This window comes from Chrysemys picta, chromosome 1 (assembly GCF_011386835.1).
Source record: "Chrysemys picta bellii isolate R12L10 chromosome 1, ASM1138683v2, whole genome shotgun sequence".
Lineage (NCBI taxonomy): Eukaryota > Metazoa > Chordata > Testudines > Emydidae > Chrysemys > Chrysemys picta.
The window spans coordinates 72206193-72224944 of NC_088791.1; the positions used below are offsets into that span (position 1 = coordinate 72206193).

The 18752-nt window shown below is 38.2% G+C and overlaps 1 protein-coding gene across 20 annotated transcripts in view; it reads left to right on the plus strand.

Moving 5' to 3' along the window:
- The window catches only part of NAV3 (neuron navigator 3), a 353937-nt gene that overhangs the window by 310422 nt on the left and 24763 nt on the right, over positions 1 to 18752 (plus strand). For 17 of the 20 annotated variants that reach the window (XM_065559490.1, XM_008164582.4, XM_008164584.4 and 14 more), the window contains 5 exons: positions 11199 to 11282; positions 13251 to 13362; positions 14764 to 14885; positions 15454 to 15474; positions 16651 to 16823. In XM_065559490.1, coding sequence (XP_065415562.1) covers positions 11199 to 11282; positions 13251 to 13362; positions 14764 to 14885; positions 15454 to 15474; positions 16651 to 16823 — 512 coding nt within the window. The remainder of the gene's footprint in view (positions 1 to 11198; positions 11283 to 13250; positions 13363 to 14763; positions 14886 to 15453; positions 15475 to 16650; positions 16824 to 18752) is intronic. The other 3 variants (XM_008164583.4, XM_008164588.4, XM_008164591.4) reach the window with 1 other exon arrangement.

Here is an 18752-nt window from a genome sequence, read left to right on the forward strand (position 1 = left end):
CCCTATGGAATGCCAGTTTAAATTTGAGGTATTGGCTTTGCTCTTCAAAGCCCTCCATCGGTTGCACCAGCTTATCTCAGGAACTCCCTCTTCCTTGATGACCAAGGCCAGCCACCACAGGTGCACTCCTCAGGAACAATGAAACGATCACCAAGAGCAAGAGAAGTGTGAGGGGATGACAGAGCTTTCCTAGCAGCTGGTTCAAAACTGTGGTGACCCTTCGTTGTTTACAGTGATGTAACTGTGTTGGTCCCAAGATATGAGAGAAACAAGGCAGGTGAGGTAACAACATTTATTGGATCAACTTATCTTGGGAAAGGTACAAGCTTTCGAGCTATGCAGAGCTCTTCTTCAGGTCTGGGGAAGGAAGCAGAGTTTCTTAGCTAAATACGAGTTGGGACAGATTGTTAAGTAGAAGGGGTTACACATGTTGGAGGCGGTCACTTGAAATGAAGTGGGCAATTGTGAGTTAGATTGTTATGCCTAAAGGGTTGGAAGTGGGAAATTAAGAGTAACAGGCAGTGTGGTGTGTTACAAATTGTTGTAATAAGACGTAAAATAATCCTTCCTTTAAGAGCTAAAATGACCAAATGCTTCTGACAGGACTAAAGTTCTATCTTTTCAATGTAGCTCTCCCATCGTATCAATGATGATAATTTCTTTTTAAAATTTTTACCTCTCCTAGAATAAGAGGAAGAGGACCACAGAGATGATGCAAATTTACTCTCTCTGTAGGATTTATATAATTCTGTAAGGTACTCAAGATACCACAGTGATGAATGCAGTACAAATATAAGATAGGTGTGGAGGGGAGAACATTATAAAACTGTGAGTGGAATTCATATGCTGCAATAACAGTGCTGATCTATAACTAATGGAAACTGGGCTATATCACAGAGAGCTCCCTGTTGTTCCTCCCAGTTGTCATACAGAAATGACATGAGTTATTGAACGTGTTATCAGGAGATAATGCAATATAGGGAATGTGAGTACTGTGTGCAGTTACTATGGTTTCAGAGTTACCAGATAATGGATGTACAATCTAGTGAGGTTTTTAAAGGCAGTTCAGGAAATAACTAGAGTTACCATCTTTGGTGAAAGTTGAGATGTTTGAGAGATAATATTATTGTACATTTTACTTGGAGTGTGCTTCCCTAATAATGTGTGATAACACAATACATTAAGAATGTACTATATCTACTCAGTGCCTTACTTACTTTAAAACCTAGAGGTATTGAAAATTCTGGGATGACTACAATTTAGACCTACAGAGATTTCCATTAATTTAAGGAAATGTCTGTGCATTCTCAGGTACCAGTGTGTGGTAGCTTTGGGAAAATGATGATTCTCTGATGAGATTAGGAATCCCTCAACGTGGCTTGCTGTTGTTGGGTTACTCCACTGAGATTTATAGCATGAATGACACCTTCTTGGGCTATGATTTTTTCCCTTCATATCTTACAAAAAAAAACAGTATTGGTCTTGATCTTTACTTTGATGGGAGGTCAACATAACAGACAATCAAAAAAACAAGAATGCCTCAGGATGTCATACCGGTGATTCGTTAGTTGACACTTTTCCTTCCACTACTGAACCAGTGTTCCAGCATGTTCCAGCACTGCTCCAGAGAAGACCAGGAAGCAGATTGTCACTCAGACAGTCACAATTTGCCTCCCTGTCTTCTCCCATTCTCTGGTCTGATACCAGAAGCAGCATATGATACCCCACAAGCAAGCTTATCTATGCTACCCAGTATGTTTGGGTGGGAGAAGTAAAGTCTATATCCCCTTTCTTCCTTGCACTGGCTATCTGTGCTACAGGTTGTAGCATAGGAGGGGGAAGAGCCACTGTCTCCCTCATCCCTGTGCAAGTGAGTGGGAGAGGGTGGGGACTGGGTAGAGCTTAGACCAGGGATCGGCAACCTTTGGCACACGGGCCGCCAGGGTAAGCACCCTGGCAGGCCGGACCAGTTTGTTTACCTGTCGCGTCCGCAGGTTTGGCCGATCATGGCTCCCACTGGCTGCGGTTCACCGCTCCAGGCCAATGGGGGCTGCAGGAAGCCACAGCCAGCACATCCCTCGGCCCGCACTGCTTCCCGCCACCCCCATTGGCTTGGGACAGTGAACCACGGCCACTGGGAGCCGCGATTGGCCAAACCTGCGGACGCGGCAGGTAAACAAACCGGCCCAGCCCGCCAGGGTGCTTACCCTGGCGACCTGCGTGCCAAAGGTTGCCGATCCCTGGTCTAGGCTCTACCCAGTCCCCACCCTCTCCCACTCACTTGCACAGGGATGAGGGAGACAGTGGCTCTTCCCCCTCCTATGCTACAACCTGTAGCACAGATAGCCAGTGCAAGGAAGAAAGGGGATATAAGTTGGTTTTTTTAGTCAAAATTACTTTTTGTTTAGATTTTTACTTCAATTTAATTTTTTTTAAAGAAAAAAACTTGAAAATGAAACAAAAAATAATTTTGTTTGACACAAAATGATCTCCCCCCCATTTTTTTGAAACAAATTATTTGTACAGCGCTTTTGTGCATCTGTGTATATAACAAGAATGCCAAGTGGTAAGACCTCTAGTCTCATGGGAAGGATAGCACCCCCAATAGCACAGTAAATACATAGACTCTATATTTGTCTGTATGTACATATATATGTAAATCTTTTTGTGAGAGTATGTATTTTGTGTATGCAGATACGCACCATGTGTAGTGGTGATATCCATGTGCTAAACTAAACTTATCATGCTCTCTTGACTGTGTCACCTGCCTACTAATCCATCTCTATGGAAACTGCTTATACCATTCTAAACTTGTGAGCAGTTTTAAAAGAGATCCTGTTAGCAGCAGGAAAAAACCTCCCACAGAAACTTCTCCTTTTTTTCCAAACCCCTCAACATCTGGAATTCGTCCCAAAATTATACTTTTTTGGTGCATGAAACTCAGGGGTTTCATATCCTCCATGCATCAATAGGGGATTTCGATTCTTTATTGGTTAAAAACGTCTTAGATGAAAAGCAACCATTACTTATAACTGCAACTTTCTTGCATGCTGTCACAAGATATATATTTTTCAAATCTGTCTGGTGAAAATCACTGTCAGAATTAAGTCCAGTCCTAGGCTGCTTCCCTCTCTTATCACTGGTATAAAAGATTTAAAGCCTAATAGAAAACACCTTCCTATAAACCCAAAGAATCAAAGGGACCCTCTTGCTGATATGCTACATCTGAGTGTGTTGTGTGTGTTTTCTTGGGTATGTTTTATCAGATCTTATTTACTATTTAATAAAAAGTACAGAAGGATTTATGTTTTCAATAAATTATAGTTTATGTAATCATGTAATTGTTATCTGGACTGAGAGATTTATTCTGTTCACAAAATAAAAAAACAATATAAATATTGCAAATTAGTTTAAAGGTAATTTTTTATATATAGTTAAAATTAATTATCATATGACAAACTCAGGTAGGCTTTTCATTTTAGTTAGACCCTTTCTTCATCATAGTAAACACAGGTTTTAGCTATCAAATAAATACAGAATTCTAGTTGTATATCTTTAAAGCGCTGAGGCATACTTGACAAATCTCCTTCATTTCACTCATTTGATACCAAAGGTACCTACATTCCACAGAAATGTGAAGTTATTTAAAGCAGAAATAATCATGAACCAGTCAGTGTTCTAGAAGTTACACTAAAAGAAGGAATCTCACAGCATTTTCAGTTCCCTGCATGAAGAATTTTGTGGTGTCCCTCACGTTGGGTCTTTGTCACACATTACCTCTCACTTTTGGGCCACAGCAAGTCGAATGTTGTATGAGAGACTTTCCTGTATTGTATTGGCCCGGACACTGTTTAACCACTTCAGATATCCCTGTTGTGGAAATATCCATCCTTTGATCCTCAGTCCTTGAGCCTCCAATTTCCCAGTCCTTTCAGTATCTGGAAACTATGTAACCCTTTGTTCTCACTCTGCTCTGGGGAGGAAAACCTATTGCTAATATTCATCATTAATAATTATCTCCTCACCCACCCACCCAACTTATTTTACTGTATAAAGTTTCTCTTGGCAAAGTCAAGCAAAAGTACTCTATCGGAGTGAAAACGGAACATTTTTGTCTTTCATTTCATTTCTATATTATTATGCATCTTTTCCTTCATTTGCTTAGTCATGAAAGCATTGTGGTAAGGCTTATGTGGTACATGTATTGCTACAAGAATTGACAAGTTGAAATATGATCAGATTAGCCAAGGCTTTGCTTTCTGTTTTCGGATTGAAGCCTGTCAATTACAAGGTAGACCATTCTTCAAATATTTGGAAACCCTTGTTAAAAGTTTTGCTTGTTTGGGTTTACTTTTGTTATGCAAGTTCTGTTATATCAATCACTCTGCTTGATTTCATCTATTTCTCTCATTTGATAAACTCCAAAGTGTTTTACTTGTGAGTGATTAAACCTACGCAGAGTCCAGCTGCTGCTTGGGTGCTTAATTTACAGTTAGTTTGAGATTCTGGCTTTTTGTCTGTTGCTTGGTTCTGTGCCACTGAAGGGCAAATCTCAATACTAATTAAGAAAGGGCAGCTTTTAGTTCAAAATGTATCCAACCAGCAAACTCCCTGCTTGACTGACAAGGGCTCAGATTCCAGTCAGCAGCCTGAGCTTCAGTCCTCCCCTATGTTTTCAGTGTTACTTTGATCAATGCCTCGTACTGTATAAATCTGAAGGGTGCATGATGGCAAAACTGTAGTAGACCCAGGATGCCACTAGAAAGCAGAGGGGGTTCTTTGGCTAACACTCTTGTTTGGCCAGCCCTGAACCACTATCCTACGGCCAAACAACAAAATAATAGCAGGAGGCGAGCAGGAAAGGTCACCAGATGTACAGTCGCTTCTTGCAATCAGCCAGATCCCTTGTGGCCTCTCTCACATCCTTTCATTCAGCCATGTCAGGTGGGAGGAAATTTATTTACTTATCTTTATTTTATAAATGTGAGCAGAGCAGTACAAGCTATAAAGAATGTAAGTAAACATAGCCTTGGATATATAGACATCACATTCAAGGTGGGCATTAAACCCAAGATTGTATTTTCCAAGAATCTCATAAAATTCAATGTTTAAAATCAGGTTCTGGTCTTCTTACATTGTGGGACTCATTCTGCACATCCTGTGCACCCACATCTCCAGTTGCTTTCCAAGGGAATTGTAGATGCAAAGAATGCAACATCCGGTTGTATAGTAGATATGGCATTAGTTTTATAACTTGTTATAAATGAATAATATTTGGATATACTTTGCTCTAGAAATGCTTTTAATATTGCTAACAACATATTGAATGGCTATGCAATTCCTTAACTATGGCTCCAAAGTATCACTTCAAGTACCAGTACTGCACTATAAATGTAAAAATATAAGCATGTTTGTGTTGAAATAAGTGGCATTTATGCTAATTATTCTAGAGTATTTTACTCATTATTTTAATTGTGTAGACTGTAACTGAAGCCATCTTCATAATCAACTAAGCCTTTTGAGATGCAAAGGATTGATTGTAAATACGTTTTTTAAGTATTTCTGTTCAGAAATATTATTGTATAAGAAACAAAGAATGGCTCTTTTTTTCCGTATTATGGATGATTTCAGTTCCTCACCCAAATATATCAAAAATATATTATTATTCAGTTTTTTGAATTGGAAATTCGAAAGTGTAAAATAGGTACCTCATTTAAATTTCTGAATATTAACAAGGGTTTTTTGTAGAACAACTGCTGCTTGGCATTACACATTTCAGTTGTGGTTTGGCTAATAAAGCTGAGAGGTCTTTTCCAATGAACAATCTGGCTAGATGTTACTATCCTTAGTCACTCCAGTGAGAGTAGTCCCACTGACACCTGTTCATGAGTAGTCCCACTGACTTCTGTTTAAATAAGTGCTCACTAAAGTTGTTGCATGGTCTAGCTCTTTGAATTTTAAAAAAAGTATTTATTTATTTGGTAGACCATTACTCTATTCTATTGTGATAGACAACAAAGGTAATAAAAGTAAATATTATTCAATACAAATATAATTCTCTAATTATTTTCAGCATACAGCTTGCTTCTCATTCATGAGCTTTATGAAATAACTAACTAAAGAGCATGTTTTGAGCCCCTTAACATCCACAAACCCAGTCTTATTTATACTCCTGACAGTGTCTCTCAGGCGAGATCCATCATCATCCAGATGCAATTCCACTCATGCTTTAAAATTATGGAATTTTTAACTGCAAGGAAAAAAAATATATTCTATCATAGACTAATTTTTTTTTTAAATATCCATGATTGTGACATAGCTATCATTTTCTAAAGGTTTTCAGGCCACAATATGATATATCTATATCAGACAATATAACTTTTCAATTCTTAATTTTTCCCATAATATTCTGGTTAAATATTCATAGAGACATGCAATGTAAATTAAACATTATACTATATGTAGCTCTGAATTTAAGATAGAGATTATAATAAATATGCCCAATTACCTTCCGAAGACTTGTACTTTATTACAGCATAATCATGAAAGAGTGGTATAAATTATGTGTAATCAGAGCAAACAATTACGTGTCCTCTTTGTGGTTTGCATGTGCACACCAAACAAACTGACACCTGGGAGTTATACTCATGGAAAACTGCGTGCATAACTATTCACAATTTTTTTCATGAAGCAATGAATGGAGAAACTCCATTAGCTTGCTGTTAACAAATGTATAATAGGAGAAAATTGGCTGTAGTTCCTCTATGAGAGTATGTTTTACTTCAGCTCTGATTATATGCTGAGTCACCTGTCATATTCAAGAGAATTAAAACAAGGTAAAGTTGCCTGGATTGTTCTGATAATATAGTGCTTATTTTTCAAGTGGAAAGTGGCCTTAAAAACAAATGGTGGTTTTAAAAGGCAATTGCTGTTTTCTTTTAACTGACATGAGAGTGTGAGATTAGTCTAAGAAATCAAGTTGTGCTATTTCCAAAACATCAAGGATGACTTTAAACAGTATATATACTGATTTTAAAGTAATATATATATATATATATATATTACTTTAAAATCAGTATATATATATATATATATGTATATATATCTCCACTGTAATTATATATATATATTGTTTAACAACGCGATTAATCACGATTACATTTTTTTAAGTTAATTTCTTTAACAGTTAGCTTAAAGAAATGTACTCATGATTAATCGTACTGTTAAACAATAGAATACCAATTGAAATATATTAACTATTTTTGCATGTTTTTCTACATTTTCAAATGTATTGATTTTTATTACAAAACAGAATACAAAATGTACAGTGGTCACTTTATATTATTTTTTTTATTACAAATATTTGCACTGTAAAAATGATAAAAAGAAATAATATTTTTCAATTCTCTTCATATAAGTATTGTAGTGCAATCTCTTTATCGTGAAAGTATAACTTACGAATGTAGATTTTTTTGTTACATAACTACACTCAAAAACAAAACAATGTAAAACTTTAGAGCCTACAATTCTTGTTCAGCCAATGGCTAGGGCAAACAAATTTGTTTACATTTACGGGAGATACTGCAGCCTACTTCTTATTTACAGTGTGACCTGAAAGTGAGAAGAGGCTTTCACATGGCATTTTTATAGCCGGCGTTGCAAAGTATTTACGTGCCAGATATGCTAAACATTCGTATGCCCCTTCATGCTTTGGCCACCATTCCAAAGGACATGCTTCAATCCTGATGATACTCATTAAAAAAAAAGAATGTGCTAATTAAATTTGTGACTGAACTCCTTGGGGAGAACTGTATGTCTCCCATTCTGTTTTACCCTCATTCTGCCATATATTTCATGTTATAGCAGTCTTGGATGATGACCCAGCACATGTTCGTTTTAAAACACTTTCACAGCGGATTTGACAAAACGTAAAGAAGGTACCAACGTGGGATTTCTAAAAATAGCTACAGCACTCGACTCAAGGCTTAAGAATCTGAAGTGCCATCCAAAATCTGAGAGGGACAAGGTGTGGAGCATGATTTCAGAAGTCTCAAAAGCGGAACACTCCAATGCGGAAACTACAGAACCCGAACCACCAAAAAAGAAAATCAGCCTTCTGCTGGTGGCATCTGACATTTTCAGATGATGAAAATTAACATGAGTTGGTCCACTGTTCTTTGGATAGTTATCCAGCAGAATCCCTCATTAGCATGGATGGATGTCCTCTGGAATGGTGGTTGAAGCATGAAGGGACATATGACTCTTTAGCACATCTGGCATGTAAATAACTTGCAACGCCGGCTACAACATGCTATGCAAACACCTGTTCTCCCTTTCAGGTGACATTGTAAACAAGAATTGGGCAGCATTATCTCCTGCAAATTGTAACCAAACTTGTTTGTCTGAGTAATTGGCTGAACAAGAAGTAGGACTGAGTGGACTTGTAGGCTCTAAAGTTTTATATTGTTTTATTTTTGAATGCAGTTTTTTTTGTACATAATTCTACATTTGTAAGTTCAACTTTCATGATAAAGAGATTGCAGTACAGTACTTGTAATAGACGAATTTTGTTTTTTACAGTGCAAATATTTGTAATAAAAAATAAATATAAAGTAAGCACTGTACACTTTGTATTCTGTGTTGTAATTGAAATCAATCTATTTGAAAATGTAGAAACCATCCAAAATATTTAAATACATGGTATTCTCTTTTTGTTTAACACCCCGATTAATCCCGATAATTTTTTTAATCGTGCGATTAATCACAGTTAATATTTTTAATCACTTGACAGCACTAATATATATGTATATATGTATACACACACACACACACACATATATATATATATATAAACTGTACTCTATAATTTAGGCTGACAAATTTCATAAATGCATGCCAAATATGCAAAACAGATATCTGTATACACAATTGCTGATTAATCTCTAGGAAACTACATGTTTTCCATGTACACTTAGGCTCATGTTTATAAAAATTTAGCCCTTCAGGTATGAATCTTTTCAGAACAAGTTTAAGGCTAAGTTATGAAATAGAATATATATCCTTGAGCATATGTTGAAAGCAGATTGTTTGACTACTACTACCATAAATAATTAAATTATTGTTTATAACTCGATGTCTGCTTATAACACAGACCTTTACATGATGTTGCAGAATCTTTACATCACTCTAAAAGGTGTACAAAACTATTTACTGCCTGCAAAAAAAAACAGTTCTGATTTGGCCAGTCTCAGATGCATAATATTCTTCCATCTATGAGAAATAATATGGAGAGCAAGGTTTTGGGGAGGTTCCTTTCACCTCCCAACAGCATACCTTGACATGGGCCAAACAAAGTCTTCTGTGTTGTATCCTCTTTCCCCACCATTCATCTGCCTTAATCTGTTTTAGATTGTACACTTTTCAGGACACATTTATTTCTATGTGCTTGGACAATACCTAGAAGATTTTGGGAACAACTAAGTATACCTGAATGCATTTGAACAACATTAATAATTGTGCTCACAAAAGAATTAGAACTTGCATCTGAAAAAGCTGTTGAGTAGCATATATGTTTGTATGCACCAAAGAGGTAATTTTGCACATAAATGAACAAGCACAGTTAATCTTTGCATGCACATATGCCTACTTTGGGTGTGCATGTTTTGGAAACACAGTACAGGTACCTAAATTTGAAAACGTTGCCTATAGTTACTTTCATTTTTACTATTTGGTTTTGTGACAGGAGATTCCATAATTCTAGCATGTACTTTTCAGGAGCAATTAATTCACATTTTGTAAAAGAACCTCTCTCCTTCAACCATATCTTGTTCGTCCTCTCTCATCTTGTCAAGGTCAGGGCTGGCTCCAGGGTTTTTGCTGCCCCAAGCGGCGCAAAAGAAAAAAAAAAACGTGATCGTGATCTGCGGCGGCAATTCAGCAGAAGGTCCTTCGCTCCGAGCAGGAGTGAGGGACCGTCCGCCAAATTTCCGCGGAATAGGTGCACGTGCCGGCCCTCTCCGAAGTGGTCGCCCCAAGCACCTGCTTGGCAAGCTGGTGCCTGGAGCCGGCCCTGGTCAAGGTCCTCCTGGCCCTTTTCTCTGCTTTGCCAGTATGTGTAAGTTAAGTGGCAATCCCTCAGAAAAAAATAAGTTAAGCAAAGAGACCTGTGGATTTTGTGAATCCTACAGACCTCCATGGAAATAGCAGTCCATTGCCCTGTTACAAACTCTTAGAGAGAAATCCCTCTATTTGAATATTTTCTGAAACTGTAAGCCTGACCACACTCTTTCTCTTTCTAAGTGACTCTTACAGCCATAAAAAGTTAATAACATCACTGCCATGTTTTTCCTGCAATTCTTTGGGGGTTTAATAGCTGTAACATTTTAGATGCCATGACAATTGACTCTTCATCTAAACAAATAAATACATAACAAATAATGAGTGTGTCTAGCCTAATACTTCTTGAATATAGTCTGTGTTGGGTATTCTTCGAAAATCTGAATTAAACATTTTAAAACAAAGCATTGCTGAATTTCAATTTCTGTTTGTTGCATCATTGAAAAATGTAGGCATCTAACTTCAAAGAAATCAGTGCCTTTATATTAAAACAACACAAGGATAGATATGCAGATTCAACCCACTATAAAGACCAGTAGGAATAAGATTATATTATGGCTCTCTGCAAATGTCTGACACTTTTAGAAGAGTGTTGCTGTATTAGAGAAATAGACAAAGTAATAATATCTTAAAAGGTCATCATGACAGTATCTAGACACATTCCATAGTCTGGTTCCATGGACTCTTCTAGATGAGCTTTGTATCTGGGAGTCTGACAGCTTAGAAATTTTCTGTAAATTCGAGTGCTTGAGTCCTTCTGTTGTTATTTTCAGTAATTGGAAAGAATAATATCGGGGTGAAGTTCTATTGCCCACAGTGACAAGAAAAGCAAAGTTAATGTCCTGAAGCTGCAACTAAGGAGTTGGAGAAGATAAAACCGAGCCTGGAAAAATTCTGTGGCAGTTGGGATGGGGTGGGAGAAAGCGAGGATGTGAAGTAGAAAGTACTGAATGCTACAGATTACAGATTTTGTTAGACCAGCCAAAACACATGAATTATACCTTATGTACCATGGAAGCTTTGCTCAGTCCATTTCATACACTAGTGACATTTCCAATGTTTTTCTTCTATTTCTTTTGCAGGCTCATCTAGTAGCAGCTTTTGAAAAGAGCTTAGGAAATATGACCGGCCGACTGCAGAGCCTAACAATGACAGCTGAACAAAAGGTATGCTTACAAAAGCAGACGCTTGAATGTGGAACATAGCAGATTATTTTAGCGTTTGTGTTTAAATTTAAAAAAAATGAAAGAAAGGACAGCTGTGACAACAAGACAGACACATCTTTCTTTCCTGGCCATTGCAATCAATTCTTCATAAAGCTCTATAAGAATTAAATTGTGCCGCATCAGATTTACCCTAACAATATCACAGTATGGTTTGAAGATAAAATCTTTCATTTCCAGATTTTAATTAAAACATTTGTGACTCTTGGCTTAATCCATATGGAAAGATTCTTCAACAAAGGCTCATCATAAACAATCGGAGTATTTCATTCCAATCCGACAACATTGTCAGAATACCAAAAATTTGGCAAAAGAAAGGATTTTAAATAGAGAAAAATGACCCTGTTGAAAATGTTTATGAAATGTGACCAAGCTGTTGTCTAACGGATTTGGTTTTGATTTTGCTATTTAGAGGGGAAGAAATATCAAAACCTAGTACCTAGTATATGTAACGCATGGTACCAGTTAAAGGAGCTGCTGTTGTAGGGCCCGATTCTGCCAGGTGCTGAGCACCATGACCCCATGCAGCAAAGCATTTCCTTAACTTTATATATTTGAGTATTCCCACTAACTACAATGGACTACTCAGAGTCTTAAAGCAAACCATGCACTTAAATACATTGCTGGATTGGCAGCAGGGCGCTCAGCACCTTGCAAGTTGAAGCTTCCAGAGTCAGATTCTGCAACCCTTACTTATGGTGAGCAGACGCTTACTCAGCAAGTACTCCCATTGAGCCAGACTGAATCCTTTGCACGCTGGTAAGCAATTATTCATACGAGTAGCTCCACTGAAGTCAATGTGATTAGTGGTTCACTGTCTGGCCTCCTTTTGATTAAGTGGAACTGCTTACAAAGTTTGGAACTACTGTCCGTGAGTAAGGCTGGCAAAACTGGCCCTGAAGTATCTCATGATAAAAAGCATTTTTGGTGACTTTTTTATATATTAAGCAAAATGTTCTTAAACAGTTTATGTTAAAAACAATTTTTAAAAATCTTTTGTAAAGTCTAGTTTCCCTCAGAAGGCCCCTTATCCAGAAGAGATTAAAATGGTGACATTGAAACAAATCAGTTCATAAGTAAACTCATTTTCCCATAGACTTGAGAGCTTGTTTTGCTCCTTCTCCTCTTTCCTGTGCCACTGAGGTTAAATTCCTTTAGCAGCTTTAATCCTCATTATATAAAATGAGAGTTAGAAGGATTGCTTCTTAATGCAGCAGTAATAAAACTAGTTTTAATTAAAATTGACTGTGCATTCCAGTGTAGAATTTATTGCAGAGAAGTGGAACAATGTCACTCTGTAAATTGCATAGCTATTGTTGTAGAGCAGGTTTTTGTGTTTAACATTTTATGTACTGTTTAGAGTTTTTGGTAATGATATACAAATTGAGGATGGAATTCATCCGTTAAAGAATCATCTATCAAGTTAAGGGTTGTAGAAGAGAATATTTGATATGCTTTAGGCTATATAATGACTTTGAACATCGTAATGAATGTTCAGAGGAGATCCTTTCTTAGATCAATCTTTAGTGCTAAAAATTTTTTTTTCATAAGATTCATAGATTCTAAGGCCAGAAGGGAACATCATCTGACCTCCTGTGTAGCACAGGCCATAGAACTTCCTCAAAATAATTCCTAGAATGTGTCTTTTAGAAAAACATCCAATCTTGTTTTAAACATTCTTAAAACATCATCATTACACAGCATTTGAAGTCACATGAGTGAAAATGAGAGTATGTTAGCTGAATATAATATTTTTGAGAGAAACTATATAGTCTGTCTGGGACTTAATTTTACCCTTGTGTGAGCCCACTGACTTCAGTTTGATCACTGATGTCTTATAGTTTTCTTGTATCGTGGAAAAATACTTTTCTTTTGTTATATACTTTGAAACTCTCTCGGCTGTTCCCACAGGAATCTGAGCTTATAGAACTAAGAGAAACCATTGAAATGCTGAAAGCCCAGAATTCTGCTGCGCAGGCTGCTATTCAGGGAGCTTTGAATGGCCCTGATCATGCCCACAAAGGTATGTTTTTGTCACTGTAAAAGTAAGTACTAATTTGTTCCCCAGAGAAGAGCAAAGCTGCTGGTTTTCTCTTATTTTGAGGACAGTATATGTGGCAAGGATGAGAGCATTCTGGAGTCAGTGTTTGTCACATTTGTGGTGTTTCCACAGCTGGAAAACTTGCATGTATCACCTATGTGCCAAACAATTCTTGGAGCCCAGACTTCTCAAAGTTGTATGGTCAAGAATCAGTTGCTGAGTGCTGAAAGTTAACCCTTTCAGTACACCTGTGGGTATAAAACATGTCCAACCAAAACAATAGTCAAATGTCAGAAAGAGTACAGCAAAACATGATCAGAAGTTAGAAGTCCATTCTAAATTGCAGCTCTGAATGTTGTTGCACCCATGACATCAGCATTGGATTGAGCAGTAGCTCAGGGGGTGCACAGAAGGTGCCAGCTCAGCCCAGTGAATTCCAGATGCTGAATCCTCTTTTTGTTGTAATTTACACAGACATCACATGACAAACCATATATTGCAAAGGTGTGCAGTATCATTCATGTTGTTAAGCAACAGCTAGAAAAGGAATAACCAGAGAAGAAAGAATGATAGCGAAGGTGACTTTTTGTAAATGTCATTGTTCTTTTTTTATAAGTAGCATTATTTATGAACAACTAGCCCAAGACTGTTTTATTAAATGTCTTCAATACAATGTAGCTTAATTCTAGAAATAGCACTTCTGAATAATTCCTTTAAAAAGTAGTTCCTCTGAGTATTCTGGGGTGTATGCAAGGAGTATATATTCTGGTAATTAGGGTATGGCTATGCCTCACTGACCTATTATCCACTTCCAATATCCTTCACCTTCCATGTCTTTTATTATGTTTTATTTTCAATAAACTACTGGTTGCTGATTCCCAGGATGGCATGTCAGGGAGTAGCATCTTGCTTCAAAATCCAATTCAGCCAAGGGTAAAACAGTGCCCGGACTTTCAGACAACAGCTCTGTAAGAAATAAGTCAGTGCTTTGAAAAGTATTTAAGCAATTGAACTGTAACATAGTTAGTCCCCAATCCTGGACAAGGATTTGCTTAAATATAAGGGTGCAATTGCACAGATTGCTGTCCAGGATTGGCACCTCAGTGAGAGACTCCTATTCAACAAGAGGCTTAAACTTGTGCCTGGCTTTATGCATGCGAGTAGCCCATGAACTTCAATGGGACTACTCACATGCCGAAATGCCTTGTTGAATCAGGCCTAGAAAAAACATCAATGCCGGTTACATATATTATGTGTATTTTGGCTCCTTTAGAGAAAGAAGGTGCTACATAAATGTAAGTATGGTTATTATATTGAAACTAGAGTCCATCTTATAGATGGACAGATGGTTTATACAGTATTTTCTTCTTCTTCTTTTTTTAGATTTGCGTATAAGACGACAACATTCCTCAGAAAGTGTTTCCAGCATCAACAGTGCCACAAGCCATTCAAGCATTGGCAGTGGTAATGATGCTGACTCCAAGAAAAAGAAAAAGAAAAACTGGGTATGTGCTCAGCGGGTTTAAACCCATCGCCTAGATATTATGTAGCTTCCTCGTTCCTGAATAGCATAATGGCCCATTTCATCTACAATATCCTTGTGGGGCCAGAGAGATATGGAGCAGTTCATACCTAGTCACAGTGTGATGTTACTGGCAAGCCAAAAATTGTTGATCACCAGTGGGAAATTGTTTACATCAGTCAGGATCAATTTAAAATAAATATATAACATTAAAATAGCTGCTATGATCAAACAAATGACTGGGCTTTGATAACACTGTTTTAATTTTCTTTAGTAAAATGGATTGACTCAAAAATGTTACCGAACAATGAGCTGAAATCTGTTAATAGTTCAAACAGTGAACAAGATACAATGTTTAGAGAAATAAAGCTTTTTAATCAAACAAATCACAAAGATATCACACAGTATGAACGTTTTATTGAAATCTTTTCTATACATAATAAAAATATTTTTTGTTGTTTAAAAAATGTTTATGCAGGTAATATTTTAAAATACTCATCAGCCTTCATTCCCTTGATTTGTAATTCCCCACTCTTTCATGTTTCTGCAAGGTGAACTCTAGAGGAAGTGAGGTGAATATAAACCATGGAAAATTTGGCATGCATTTATAAAGAACCCTATCTTGGCATGATTGCTATTCATTTTGGCAGTAGGCTTTTGTACCTTCTAAAAACAGATTATCCTGTATGTCTTCTCAGTTTGTCTCTATTCATTTTAATCTCAAAGTTTAAAATGTAGAAAGGGGGAGTGTAGCCAAAATCCATTTCTTTCTTGTTAAAAATCATGAGCTGGAAAGAACTTAAATAATATTTCTTTGATCAGTGGTCACACTCCCCACTCTCCAATTATACCATTGAAGTAAAGTGCTTAAGTGCCTTACTGTTTTGCAGAGGGATCAGTTTGTCATCAAGCTTTATACAATTTTAACCAGAGCAATTTTCGAGGAAAAGCACACTTTTTCCTAATATCAGTTACTCTTCTGAATAGACTAATCTGTCAACGAATGGGCTAATTGCAATGTGAAAATTCATTGCAAACAAAACTGTTGTCCTCTTGGTTCCTGAAATAAATGGCTCTTTGGCTATTCTGTCCCTTTTCAATAATGGATAAGAGCTTCTAGCGAGAAAAGGCAATGCTTGTGTATATGAAGAACTTGCTACTTTAAACACAACTGCAATAAAAAAATACATACCTTTCAGCTAATGTTCTTCTCAACAGTAAACTAAAGGGCAAAACTTATATCACAGCTTAAATTTTCTTGCTTCTGATCCTAACTGTAGCAAATTATATGTTTGAATAGTTCTACAATTCAAACTCGTAATAGAAAAATAAATTTACAAACCACATCAATTGGATTTTGTCTTATACTTTTAGCATTTGATATCAGCAATGTCTGCCTGTATTCTAGATACTAAGTGGTTATTTAAAACCAGTCACCTTGAAGGGAATGCCATGGAAATGGAATTCCACAGGAGGTTCATGGTTTTAAATGAGCACCCCCTTAGCAAAAGCAATTGATCCTGCACTTTTTCCATAGCATTCAGTTTGCGCTGCGCTGAATTAATAAAAAAAAAAACACTGTATCATATCTTTAGAGATACTGTGTTGCATATGTTAATACCCTGCTTCTATATACTGACCTCAGGCAGTGGCTAGGATGGCATCTGCAAACTAACTCCTCAAAACAGAAGCTGCACAAATCCAGAGAGGCAAGGGAAGTAATTTTTCTCTCTTTCTTTTTTCTCCAGCTAAGAAGCTCATTCAAACAGGCCTTTGGAAAGAAAAAGTCCACCAAGCCTCCTTCCTCACATTCCGACATAGAGGAACTCACCGATTCATCTCTTCCATCATCACCCAAATTGCCCCACAACCCAGGGGACTGTGGGACATTGTCAATGAAACCATCACAGTCAGCATCTGCGTAAGTCTCTCTTTCTATACTAGTTGCTCTTATTAAATATCTGGACTGTGAAACAGACCTTTTTAAGCCTGCCCAGTTCTATCTCAGATACGATCACCAACATCGGCAACCTTTTCATCTCTCTCTCTCTCTCTCCGTCCCACATCTCCTGGTTTTGACAAAAACCTGCATCCCCCATTTAACCACTGCTTCTGCAGCAGCGCTGTCTTATAGCACAGCCCCTCCTCCTCCTCCTCCTCTGACACCCCTTGTGTTAAGTCATCCCCAGATGGCTGTGTTGAGGGCATTGAGCTTTTCTCAGTCTTTCTTGCAGTGTTCTGCTCCGCCCTCTCCTTTGAACAATGCTCCATCAGACAACACTCTCCCCCTCTATGTTGCTGTCATGTACCATCCCCCTGGCTCCTTTCCATCTCCCCTTCTGAGAACATCCCATGAAGTGCTGGACATCCGTCACTACAGATTTGTTCTTTGCGCCACCAGTTCTGTGATATTCTCAGTCAAACAACACTATTTCTCCACTCTGACTCCTACATCCGCAACACCAGCCGCTTAGTCACTTTGACTCCCTCCTGAAATTCTCTCCTTCTGTTGCACCCTCCTCCACACACACAAACTAGCTGACAGGTAACTTTGGCTTCCCTCCCTTCCTTCCCTCGTCCTCTCTCCCACCACCTTTCCTCACCAGCTCCATTTTATTCTTTCCCTCTGTCACTGACACCAATCTCACTTGCTTATTGTCTCTACTCCCTGTACCTGCATCTACTCTCAGCACCTCTCCTGATATCTCCCTCCCTCTATGCTGGCTTTTTCTCCACAAAGAAAAAAGCATAGTCAAGAATCCCACAACCTCAAGAAACCACCCTTGATTTCCTTTATTTTTTAACTACCATTCCATCTGCTCTCCTCCCTTCACTGCTAAACTCGCTGAATGTACCATCCAGAACAATTAATAGAGTCCAAGGCCAGGAGAGACCATTGTGATCATCTAGTCTGATCTCCTGTATAACACAGACCATAGAACTTCCCCAAAATGATTCCTAGAGCAGGTCTTTTAGAAAAATATCCAATCTTGGCTTTAAAATTGTCAGTAAGGGAGAATCCACCACAATCTGTTGTAGATTGTTCCAATAGTTAACTACTCTAACTGTTAAAATTTTACACCTTATTGCCAGTCTGAATTTGTCCAGCTTCAACTCCTAGCCATCAGATTATGTTACTCTTTTCTGTGCTAAACTGAAGACTCCTGGGAAGGATGATAATCGCTGATGGCATTGCTGGTTAGGGGGCTAGGCCTCTGCTCACCCCGCCTCCAATATTTCTCTTGGGCCACAATCACACCCTGTTTTTGTCTGTTTTTTGGGTGGGTGTTGACTAGACCCGCTGGTCAGGTCACCAATCAGTCTGATCTCTCCTCGGGTGACTGAATCCCAAGGAAGATATGGGGTCCCCTGCCATCATGACTGGGGGGAGGCCCTTCAGTCCATTTTTTGATCCCTGTGGGTGTGGGGTTCTAAAAGTCATTACCTTCTCCTTCCTCCCTCAAGGGTTTCTGTGCCCTCTCTAAGGAGGGGAGTTGGTAAGGGTGCCCGGGCGCTCCCTCTCCACCAGACTCCAGCCCTATAAGAGGCACCAATGTCCAACACCCAGGAGTGCCTTCAGGTTGTCTCCCCGGGCCACTTCCTACCACCCACTCTCTCACCAAAGTCTTACAGTTTGCCTCAAAGTAGTAAAGGAAAAAGAGGATAATTGAACCTTCAGCCCCTTTGGGCTCAGCAGGCAATCTCTTTCTCTCAATGAAAAGGCTTCTGCAGCACCTTTCTGCAGGAGCTCCCAAAGTAGGTCTCTCTCCCTGCCCTATCAAGCTGCTTCTGAGCTGTCTGGCTCCCTTTTCCGCTCCGCCTCCAGCTCGAGCATACTCTCCAGTATGGA